This window comes from Thermobia domestica, chromosome 12 (genome assembly GCF_964235325.1).
Source record: "Thermobia domestica chromosome 12, izTheDome1.hap1.1, whole genome shotgun sequence".
Taxonomy (NCBI): domain Eukaryota; kingdom Metazoa; phylum Arthropoda; class Insecta; order Zygentoma; family Lepismatidae; genus Thermobia; species Thermobia domestica.
Window position 1 is genome coordinate 9,474,474 of NC_137465.1, and position 12,816 is coordinate 9,487,289.

General features: G+C 36.7%; 1 protein-coding gene across 3 annotated transcripts in view; it reads left to right on the forward strand.

Annotated features, from left to right (window-relative positions):
• LOC145666324 (poly(A) RNA polymerase gld-2 homolog A-like) overlaps window positions 1-12,816 on the forward strand; it is an 83,495-nt gene that overhangs the window by 46,380 nt on the left and 24,299 nt on the right. For all 3 annotated transcript variants that reach the window (XM_081733427.1, XM_081733426.1, XM_081733428.1), the window contains exons 7-9: window positions 2,283-2,426; window positions 8,028-8,156; window positions 10,593-10,773. In XM_081733427.1, coding sequence (XP_081589553.1) covers window positions 2,283-2,426; window positions 8,028-8,156; window positions 10,593-10,773 — 454 coding nt within the window. The remainder of the gene's footprint in view (window positions 1-2,282; window positions 2,427-8,027; window positions 8,157-10,592; window positions 10,774-12,816) is intronic.

Consider the following 12,816-nt stretch of genomic DNA (forward strand, 5'->3'; position numbering starts at 1 on the left):
GTTGGGTCGAGTGGGTCTTCTGTTCTTTAAAAATGTGTTTTATTCGATGGGTAGAAAATTATAAGAGCGATTGAGATGTTATCTTGTTAAGTAAAATATGTTAATATCATGGAAATATATCCTCGTTTCAGTGTTATACAAGCCCGTAAGTGGTGTTAAAAACTGGAACATTTTCTGCTAATTTTCAATCCAGTAACCCTCTATTATCTTTGCTGTTTGGAGGTAGCTTTCTTAGCTTCCTATGTGCAGCCTTAGAGATCTGTGATTTTAATAAAAGTTAAGTTTATCGTAAGTCTGTTAGGTTTTGCGGGTTTGGCCGGTTGAAAAGAGCACTTGCGTCTAGTCGTGTCATTACTGTCCGTGGCCTTCAGAAAGCCGACACTAGGACTAGGTGAATATTCCCATTCTTGTACTTCAAAAGAGTCTCCCACAGTAGAAGTTACGGTGTAGGTCAACTTCCAAGACACATGGTGCTCATAACGGGGGCAATCGATAGTGGTCCCGCGGTTTTTCTAAGCTGGGATTAATGTTCTGTAATATATATATATAATATAATATAATATAATATAATATAATATAATATAATATAATATAATATAATATAATATAATATAAATGATGTTAGTTATTAGCTTGAAATAAATTACTATACATCGTATCACCACTAAACCGTTTCTTACCTATGTGTCGAAAATAATGACAGCTGTCAACGAAAATTCGATGTTTAACGTGTGTGCTTGAGTTTAAACTACAGGGTACAAAAGAGCAAAATAGGTACATTTCGAAAATAAAATAATACCATGTGTTGCAAATGATGTTCCTATTTATAATTTCACTTCCACAATATTTCAGCCACCTCTGTAACCATTGTTCCGTGCATTTGCGATGTAAGCAGAAACTATGACTCTTCTTCATTGATATCTTTTGTTTCGCAACGTGTGAATGAAATACAGCTTCAATTATTTCAGAGATGACTGAAATATTGTGGAAATGGAATTCTAACTTGGGACGACTTGTGTTTGCGCTGCAAGTTTTATTTTCGAAAATATACCGTAGAGCAGTAGTTCTCAACATAGTGCCCGACGTACCACCAGAATATTAATTACACAGCCATACACACAATAATAATAATAATAATAATAATAATAATAATTCTGTGCACTGGACCCCAGGGTATGGATTCGATGTATTTCGGGGCCGCGGTGGCTCAGTGGTAGAGCGTTCACCTCTGGTGCTTGGGGTCCTTGGTTCGATCCCAGCCCCCGCCAAGTGAACTTTGTGGTGGACAAACACCGTGTGCGTGGGTTTTCTCGGGGTTCCCCCGTTTCCTCCCACTTTCTTCATTCCACCATTTCACTCATCTCTCATCATCACCGTCTCCTTTAGTCTAACCGGCATAACCGTGGGACGTAAAACTCAAAGATTTCATTTCATTTTTCGATGTATTTTGTTACACAGAATCCAAATTTCAAAACTCCAGGACGATTGACGGTGTCAGTTTTTTTATGGCCGAAAAATTTGAGCGATTCTGAATAGAGAGGACACACGTTTTTCGTCCATAAAACAAAATTGACTCGGTCAATCGTCCTGGGATTCTGAAATTTGGATTCTGTGTAACAAAATACATCGAATCCGTACCTTAGGATTCGCAGAACAGATTTTGTTTTGTGTAACTCTGTTACGTGTATCCTCCTCCCTTACCAAAATTGCTCAAGCCCATAATAATAATAATAATAATAAAAAGTATAGTCATCGTCCTGGAATTTTAAGATTTGGATTCTGGGTAACAAAATATATGGAATCCATACTCTGGGGCCCGGTGCACAGAACTTATATTTTTTTAATTTTATTTGTGTGTGTGTGTTTGTGGCTGTAATACCACCATAAGTCATACGTACCACTAGCAGCGACTCACTATCACCAGTGGTACGCATGCCACAGGTTGAAACATCCTGCCCTAGAGAATACGTAAGTGAGTATGTTTTGAATTTGTGACTTCTCTTCAAGCAGATTATATTACAGTGGATATCTGCAATCAATTTGGAAGCCACTGTGTCCTCTATATTTTGTCTGAGAGCACAGTTTTTAAGTTATTTCTTTAGAGGTTCTTACGTTTTTGTATTTACACGTTGGCTGATGATTGGAGTTGAATGTTCCTTTTCAATAAATAATAAAATCTGACCAACTCATTCCAACTGAATTATTTATCCATAATTTATTTACAGTTGTAGATAGTTTCAAAGCTAATATGGGGAGTTGAAATATGTTTGTTCATATTGCAGATTTCGTCACGAAACCTGAGCTGATCCAAGCCAAAGTGCCTATTTTGAAGTTCCATGATTCGGAGAGAGACTTGGAGGTGGACCTAAATTGCAATAATGCAGTTGGTATTCGCAACACTCATCTTCTGTATTGCTATTCTCAAAGTAAGTATACATCACTCATTCTAGCTTTGGAACTTCTTGTATACAATAGAAGACAAAATCTGACCAAGCAGATAAAAAGATAACCAAGAAAGTTCTGTTCCTTTTCACCCACTACCTTCAAACATCGATATGTCACCTAAGATATACCTGGAAGATCAAAAATAGTCCCCATCAGCATCGACTTCCTTGTGCCAACGTTCTGGAAGGTCACGGATTTCATCGCGGTAGAACTTGGTGGGCCGTCAAGCCAAGAAGGTATCAAATGCATTTTGTATCTCTACTAGGAATTTGAACTGGAGTTCCCTAAGATGATTGTCCAAGGAATGAAACAGGTGATAATCGGACGGTGGAATGTCCGAAGAGTATGACGAAGAATTCAATAGTATTTCCCATCCAAGGCGTAGAATGGTGTCCCGGCCATCCTAGCCACATGGGCTTAGCGTTGCTTTGTAACAGGAGGACTCTTTTGCAATTCAAAGGTGCTGGTTGCAGAGTTTTGAATTTTTCTTGAACACGGATCAACTGCTGACTACAGTACACAGTTGCATTGATGATCTGACCAGCTGGTAGCGGTTACCGATGCACAATGTCGCGAGCAGTTCACCAAACACACAAGACCTTCTTCTGGTGCAGTGCTGGTTTTGGCTGTTTTGGAACCGGTTCATGGGATGCTAATCGATGATGATGGCAACGTGGAATATCGTACAGGACCCACGTCTCATCACATGTCATCACCCTGTCCAGAAATAGCTTCTTCCTCAGACGAGACATCAAAGAAACAGGTGTCTGCTCGCGTTGCCTTCTGGCCTGGAGTAAAATCATGTGGGACCAAACTTGCGGTGCTTTCCAAGTTGATGGAGGTGCTGCCGAATGGTTTCTTTACTCACACTGAATTGTAGTCCCAGCTCCTCACATGTCTGGCCACAGTTTGCCTCAATTGCTGCTTGAAGATCTTCATTTTGTACATGTGTTGGTCTTCCGGCACGTGGTGCGTGTTCGAGTGTTTCGTCACCGTCCTTAAACTTGTTTAACCACCGCTGCACTGTCCGAGTAGTCACGACACCCTCCCCAAAGTCCTGGCATATTTTCCGCCCCGCTGCAGTGGCCTTTGACCCCAGTTTGAACTCGTACTGCATACTTGCCCTTGTGACGCTCTGTGGAGGTCCCATGTTCACTCTGTCCTTACGCAAGTTCACGGTGTAACGGTGTATTTCATATAATGTGTCTGATAAAGGCAAAGATTCTTTGCCAAAACTAACGCAATTATTTATTAGATATATACTTTGGTCAGCTTAGTATATGCTTTGGTCACCTTTTGTCTTTTATTGTAGGTCATCTTAGGTTATATGGAAAGTTGTATTTTTTTCCTTTCTTTCTCTGTAATAAAGTTGCTTATATTAGACTAAAGTGTGGTTTCACCTACTGTCCTTAAGATTAATGCATCGTTAGCAGAGTTCCATATTTTATTAAGAGAACCAACACTTTGATTCTGCATTTATCATTACTTATTTTAATATTTGATAGGTTATTTTGGGATTTAGTTTTCTTCTTCATCTTTGATGCTGTGCGAGGAGCGAATCTAGACTTCAGCGTTTAATGTGACCCACATGAGTTAATACAGGCTGAGGTAGGAAAATAGGGCGTTTTTGAAATAAACACTTAGTTTTGCTTGAAATGTTGGCAGAGAAATATTCGTGATTACATAGTGTATTCATATATGAAGATTTACATTTTGTAAATAATGTGCATTTTCTGTACTTAGGGGTTAAAACTGTAGGGAAACACACAGGCTCATATTTAGGAACATGCTATTTTGTGCTCGAGCACAGAGCAGCATTTTTTTTAATTAATCACAATAAAGTGACATTTAAATTGCAATTAAACCATTACTAGTAGCAAATAATTGTCAATTATTTTTCTTGGAGCTCCTTCGTGGGTAAGGGGTTAGCGTTCGCACTTTTGGCATGGGAGACCTAGGTTCGATACAAGGCGGGATCTTCCACGGTGGGTTAGGATTCCACATTAATCAGTAGGTCCCGTCTCATATAGCCACGTTGCTGAAAGGGACATTAAACAATCAATTCAACTCAATTATTTTTCTTATCACCAATAATTATAACAATTGGTCAACTATTGAAGGAATCAATTACTAAAATAAATTCCAGCGTAGCTGCAATGATTTATGGAATCAGATATTCAACCCCATTCGTGTATGTTGTTGCCAGCAGTGTATAGTATTGAAAAAGCACACATTCCACTCCTGTGTGTCACTTATTTACGCTAATTTAATCTGTAGAAATAATTTAGGGAAGGTTTGGCAACGTTGCGCTGTCGGCTTCCGCTCCGCATATTTTCGAAATACACTCACCCTTAGCCAGAAGGCATTACGTTTGGCAACATCGCACGGAAACAAATGAATCCTGAATTGCATTCTAACCCGTTCCTACTATTACTACTACTACTACTACTACTACTACTATTACTTTTATTCTACTACTACTACTTATTCTTTTGCTAAGGATCTGTATAAGTACAAGGGCAAACTTTTTTTAATGGAAGAAGTTTAATGAAAATTTTAAAAAATAAACGTTAAATCACTTTTTGAATATTATTTTTTAATCTTGTTTTAACGAAAAAAGTGTTATAAAAGATTTTTAAAATAATTTTTAAAAATCGTTAGGCAGGGTTTGAACCCATGCCAAAAACTATTTTCCTTACTTCCATGTTGCGCCAGCTCACTCGGCTATGAGGGCCAACAACATCTGGCGTTTACTTTGTACTATATGTTGGTCATGACTCGTGATGTCACCAACAGGATCGCGATATAGACGTCATTCATTTTTCCTACTTTGTTGCCAAGCGTAACCCCGTTCATAATGCCTTATGGCTAGAGTTCAGTGCATTTCGAAATACGCTTCCGCTCTAGTCTGTCTCGGGAGTTCCTCTCGTTCCCCTTTCACTCCCTGCGTGTGTGTCAAACGAACTCCAATCGTTCCGTTGTCACGCGGCACTCAGACAAATGTGCTTTCAGTACTTTGTGCAAGTTTGTCCAGGAAACAACCGATTTTTTTACACACAGCAGATCTTCTGTAGATGTGAATTCTATAACACACTTTCATTAATATATATATGAAATTACAGTCGTCATAGGTGCTCAGTATATGGACACAGGGATTGTCCAAGCACAGCTGTGGTCTGTGGTACAACCCACGTGGACCGAGTGGAGAGCACCGACTTCGAGAGTAAGAGAGTAAGTGGCTGTTCTGGAAAGTGGACTTAGTGGGTAACGCCGCGGCACGATATGCCGGGGGTATTTTCAATCTTTTGACATGAATTGAGAGGGAAATTTACAGAATTTGTTCATTGTTGTAGGAAACTTTTTATTTTGATCCAGCTGAAATACCCATTCTTCGCATGGGGGCTGTATTTGGAAGTCAACGCCTGTGTTTCACTGCCACTGCGAAAACTATGGATTTGACACTAATACCAGTCATTTTGGATTATTTTTACATGTCTTGGTATCCCCCCTTCCGGTGACCCCCGGCCTGCAGCCGAATGGGGTAAATTTGGAAGTTAGTGCGATCGGAGTTATCGCACTATCATTATTGATCTCAGTGACCGCATAAACTATGAATTCGACACTAATATCGGTCATTTTCTACTACTTTTACATGTTCCGGTAAACGCCCACTGAAACCCTTGGTTCGAAATTTGAAGAAAAAAACATTTCGTCTTGGTCTGGGGCCTTAACCAAGGCACTCGTGACTCAAATTTGGTAACTCTCAGTCCACTCATCTCGTCCCCAGGCCACACACAAACTCTGTATTTTATTCATATTAGTTAGTAATTTAGCAAGCTGTTACCTTGACATTATGTATATATTCTAAACTAGCATACGTCAATAATAATTATAATATATGTCCTAAGTGTCGAACTTCTTCAAATAGGACAATAAACTTACAGATTATGATTTTAATGCCACCCTGATTAACGTGACTACATATTAATACATAACAGAATAACTTATAACTTCTATAGAGTATTACACTTTTCTCAAAAACTACTTACCCATTTACTATATTCCCACAGTTTTGTTAGAATATTTATCACAATAAAACACTAATAAGATAATGTGGTTAGTGTGCTGATGTATAGAAAGCTACTAAAACTGTTCTCAGCGTAATCTGTATGTGAATACATAAAAATGAATATGATTCTTCATTATTATATATAAATTAAAGTATATCACTCATCTGAAACATCGAGGAAAAACATTTCTCAGACAAGTTTCAGTCATATCAGTGCACTTTTTCCAGAACCCTATGTGTCAGTTTGTACCGTGCCCTGCCGTGCTGTGCCATGGAAAATCAGCGCCCGGGGTCAAGAGTATATGACGACACCCCCGTACATATGAGTGAGGTCGAGAGACCAGCCTCGAAACGCCACCATGATTGGCGCAAAACGTTAGAAAATTTTCAAAATAAACCCTGCTTTTCGTTGATTTTGAGCGCTTTTTATTACTTTTTTCCTTCCATTTTATATATGTACGCATGCATTTTCCTAACATGAGTAACATTATAGGACTACTTCCTAAAGCGGGAACTGGATTTAAATATATATATATATATATATATATATATATATATATATATATATATACATGCTAATAGTTTTTCCTCTTCTTTTTCTCCCGAATTTGGCTTCTGACTTGCTTCGGTGCCTGGGGCCGTCGCCACGTCCCCCCCCCCCCTTCCACCACCATCATTCCCTATGGTGCGGCACTGCTTATGTTGCTCGAAAATGATTTTGCAAAAATGTTCTTCGAGCAGCGTAGTTTTTAGGAAGAAAAAAGATGAAAAAACTTAATGATGAGGCAAGAATTTATCCCTGAAAGTATCAGCGAATTCGCTTTCATTTCACTTGTGTTAACTCCATCGTATTATTCCATTAAATAATTTATACTTCAATCAGCTTGAAACGTGATTTCCTTCAAGATTTTTTTTTTTTTAAAAACCATACTTTAAATACTTAATTTATTTTCCCGGAAGTAGGACGACCGTACTTCATTGGGAACGATTTTATTAAAAATTAAACCTTCAATATTACCGAGGTAAAAGATTTAAATGTAGAATATGTGATAACTGCTCTCAGATACAATCCTTTTGTTAGAGCTAGGAATCCCATGTTAAACCAGAAGAAAACAATAGATATTATTGTTTTGAACAGATTATTGGTTTATCCAGTATTTCAGTGAGACGGGATAGTAACAGTAATATAAGAATACGGCTGCTTCAGAGATTTAGTAGCAGCTGTGAGCATGATTGACCATAGCCCTTCAAAGTTAGCATGACTTCCGAGAAACAAGCTTTACTATTATGAAATCAGTTCTCCAGATTCTTCCTTTAACTATTTTGTCTGTTTTATACTAGCTCGTATCTTTGACTGTTTTTTTCTCATCAGAACAGACACCAAATCCTCAAACTAAAGGAAGAAATTTTTCCTTGTGTGAAAGTTGGAAAAATAACATAAATTTAATTTGTTTTATTGTAACATTTGTATTCAGCACAGTGATAACTATATGAGTTTATATTTTTGTTTCAGTGGATTGGAGAGTGCGGCCACTAGTTCTTATTATCAAGTTATGGGCACATAGACATAACATAAATGATGCCAAAAACATGACAATCTCTAGTTACTCTCTAGTTCTCATGGTCATTCATTATTTGCAATGTAAGTATTGTGTACACAACGTATTGTAAGAAGTGTGTAGCGTTCTATTATATATGGCTTTTTCGTGGACAGTTTTCAAAGTTGAAAATTAATATTGTCAACGCGTATTTTTAGTTGTAAATATTATGGTTATGTATTTATTGTGTTCAGTGTTCGAAGTACATGTGCATTTCTACCTTGTTATACTAAAAATCAAACATGTTATGAATGTGTAAATATATCTACTAACTCAGTTACAATATTTAAAAGTAATTATGTTATATAATTAAATTAAGAAGAAAATTTTAAAATAATCAACAGAATTAAGTGCACAATTCAATATATATATATTGAGTTAGTAGATATATTTACACATCCATAATATGCTTGATTTTTAATTTAACAAGGTGTGTGTGTGTGTGTATAAATAATATAGACCAACCTGGCTGCAAAAATGTGTCATTCCAGATTTATAGGCTGCCGAAAACTTGAAAATATGAACTTTAAAGGTCCATAGCTCCAAAACTATGGCACCTACCGTAGTCGGGTCAAGACTTCACTTAGGAACTAATATGGGTGCTATCCAAATATTCATTTTTCAGAATCCTGCGGTACTCACGCAACAATTTGTACAGAGGGAGTTTGACTACGGACATATAATTTGAAGTACTCACCATATGGCATATTTACATAAATAAAAATGACAAGCTCTTTTTTTTTTTTTTAAACAAAATATTATTTTATACTCTATTTACACAAAAGTTTATTTTTGGATTGTAAAAATTAGTTTTTGTGAGGGAGCACATAGTTGTTTACTTCAATATGGTGAATCCGTGAGGTTCCTGAATATGCAGGTGTATTGTGGTACACGGAGGGAGCTACTGCTCCTCACCGCACTATAGTGCGTATATGATGACCCTTGGGTTGATTCTAATTGGACACTACTGGTCTATATTAAGATAGTAGACCGCCAGTGGCGGGTCTAACCTGGGGGAAGGAGAGGGCTAGGCCACCAATTTTTTAAGTGAAAAATAATTCAAGCTATTATTTATATATTTTTAAAAGTTTATATTAAACTCAAGATATACCTATCGTAGTCTGGGTTGTGGCTGCCCCGTCCGTCCTCCAGTTTCAACCTTTTAGATTCGCCAGCTATTTCTTAAATGAAAAGTAGTCTTCAAACCTAAAAAGGTCAGCCACTCCTGTTGTAGAGTATCGTAATGTTGTTGAATGTGTATAACTTATTAGGTATATAAATATAATAGTTCAAAATACAAGGAGCTAAAAACTGCGAAACTAAGCCGAGAAACGTCGGAGCTGCAGCTGACCGTGTTGGTGCGCAATTTCCGTGTAGTCCATAGTTTCGTCTTCAAATTTCATGGAATTTGGATATAGTATAAAGAAAATTGGTTGATTCCTCTTACTTTTTCATGTAATATGTGACAAATTGAACCAAAAGTATTTTTAAATTATCAAACAAGAATGTATTCTTTGTGTATTAGATATTATCAAACTAGAGTGTATTAAAAATTTAAAATAGAACTAACAGCATTTTTGGTCTCCAAAATTTGTATTTTCGTAAAGGTGAACATTTTTGATGTGGTATCTGTAGCATATTTATAATAATTACCTTACTTGTTACTCTGTAGTTAATACAATGATTTAGTTATATTGATTAAGAGCCTGACTTTCTAAAAATAATACAAAATTTACCATTTTTCTTAATTGCTTGTTTATCATAAGTGAAACTAGATAATGAAATGCAACTTTATCTATGAATACACATTCATAGATAATGTATTCTACAACAGAAAATATGAACCTGAAAAATTTTCAGTGTTGCCATTAATAGAAATTACAGTGTTGTCAGAATATCATTTCCCCCAAAAATCTAAGTTAAGACAGCGACTAGAGGAACGAACTCAACTCCATTTGATTACGTATCATGTTGTCTTGGAATCCTGTAAACTATTTTTTAAATAATAGTTGTATTTAGTTTGTTAAAAAGAAAATAGTTTTAACATACAGATAATAAAAATAAATAATAATGTTATTTACAGAGTAGTTCACATGATACCAAAATAACATAATACGTAATCAAATGTAATTGAGTTCATTCCTCTAGTCGCTGCCTTAACTTAGATTTTGGGGAAAATGTTATTCTGGCAACACTGTAATTTCTATGTATAGCAATACTGAAAGTTCTTCAGGTTCATATTTTCTGTTGTAGAATAACATTATGTATGATTCTGGTAAGTTGCATTTCATTATCTCGTTTCACTTATGAAAAACAAACAAAAGAAAAATGGCAAATTTTGTATTTTTAGTATGTCAGGCTCTTAACTTGTAGCCAGCGAAAGCTTTATCCGCGGTGAAAATAACACATCGCCTAAGGATTCCGTTAAGAACGTGGTTTACTGTACTAACAAGCTGGCTGTGTGCTTTTCTTTTTTACAGGTGGTGTCTCACCGCCAGTCTTACCTTGTCTGCATTTACTCTTCCAAGGGAAGTTCTTGCCGCAGTCGGATATCCATCTCATTGACATGCATGAAGAGCTGCCTCCGTTCACTTCCGAAAATAATCAGACCCTTGGAGAGTTGTTATTAGGTTTCCTCCAATATTATTCTCTAGAATTTGAGTAAGTATTTAACAGTAGAGCTTATCTGTAATTTGTAACTACTACAGAAGTTGACTTGATAAAATGAATAGTTTTTGTTAAGTTTTTAAGAATTGGTGCTTTGAGGTATAAAATACAGTTTTTAATTGCTAAATATATACGAGGAATGTTTCCAACCTTCAGAGAATTGTGTTTTATTTTTTATTTTTTTAAATTTCCTATGTAATGTATTCAGTTTTTCTGTATACAGGAAATTTCCGTTTAATTCGTATTCTCTTCTTATCCCAGCATGGAACTGAACATTTCATGTCATCTTCAAAGAACTTTTCGGGAGTCTCTTTTATCCAGTAATCTACAACATATTTCATGTCATTGAATCTTTAAAATCTTGTACAGGCTTTCTTCAATGGATATGATACTCATTGGAAGCTAGATCAGATGAATGTTTGGGAAATTCGTAGCTCAGGTCTTCTAAACCTTAGTCGAGTGATATTTGGTTTTGCATTACAGCGTTGCAGCAAATCGATGTTTGTACGAGGGGGGACTCAAAAGAAACCGGACTGAAAGAGCGCTGCCGTTCCTAGGCGTAGTAGAGAGTTGTTCTGCTAGGTGGGTTTAGTAGAGACCTTCCCAGATCAGTTGGCCAAGCGGCGTCTGCGTAAGAGGTTAACCAGGATGTCTCTCGGTCACGAAAGTTACGAAAAAGTCACGAAATCAAAAAATGGTCATGAAAGTCACGTAAAAGTCACGAAATTTAGCTTTTGGGTCACGATTTTTTTTTTTAACTGTACAAATGTAAGTACAGATTGGAAAATTTCCTTCTATAAAACGTCAAAATTCACCACCAAAAATGTCTATGGTCGGATTTAGACGCTACCAAATCACAAGCAAAGTACGTTTCTATCGCATGGATGAAAATTCGGCCTAATTCACACCCAAATTTGCTCTTGAAAATGTTAAGAAATTTTATGATTTGGTGAAGAAAAGGTCACGAAATTTCATTTTGAAATTTTAGTAGACACCCTGTTAACGTTTGATCGTATTATTGTTTTTCTCAACTGTTCTCGTTTGTTGCCTGCGAAATCGTTATGGCAGATTCAAAGGAACAAGGAGTGTGTTTGCTTCCTACTTGGAAAATCGGAAACAAAAACTTACCAAATGCTTCAGCAGGCTTTTAAGAAGGATACTATGAACCGCACACAATTTTTTTAGTGGTTTGAGCGCTTTAAGTGTGGTGAGGTGAGTGTTGAAGATCATGCTCGTTCTGGGTGCTCTTCATCATTTCGGAACGACGAAAACATCAAACAAATCTGCCCCAAAATCAGCGAGGATCGTCGTTTCATAATCGATGATATTTCAAAACAGGCGGGAGTGGGTTAGAGCTCGTGCCAGCGTGAGGTTTAGCAAATGAGACATGTTGCCGCTAAGTTTGTTTCTCGCCTGCTCACACAGGATCAAATCATTCGTCTGAATTGGAGCCAGGACTTGAAAAATCAGATTGAAAGTGATCCAAACTATTTGACCAAAATGATGACATTTTCCGAGAATTAAACAAAATCTAAAAGGAAAATGTTTTGATGGTGTAGATGCTGTAAAAAGAACTTCGCAGAGCACATTGGACGATATAAAAGTTCCAGAGGTGCTTCAAACAGTGGGAAAAAAGATGGGAGAAATGAATCGCATTTAATGGAGAGTACTTTGAAGGAGACTGAAAGAATTTTGTAAAAAATGTAATAAATTATTTTTTTTAGAACGAAAGTCCGGTTTCTTTTGGGTCCTCGTAACTTATTGTTCGCAGTTGACCGACAAGAGACTTTTAAATAAAGAAATCTGCATTAATTTCATTTGGTAAATAATCTGTTATGATGTTCCCATTACAGTTTCAAAATACCGTAATCATTACCTTACTCTGGTTTTTAGCTGAGCTCGTTCTACTGCTCGTGTGTCACTCTTTAGACTTTGAACTTCAGGATTGGAGTAAGAGGTCCATGTTTCTTCAGGTTTATTATTCGTTTCATAATGACTTACCGAAACAAGGTAACAGCTCTTGAATGAACGATAATG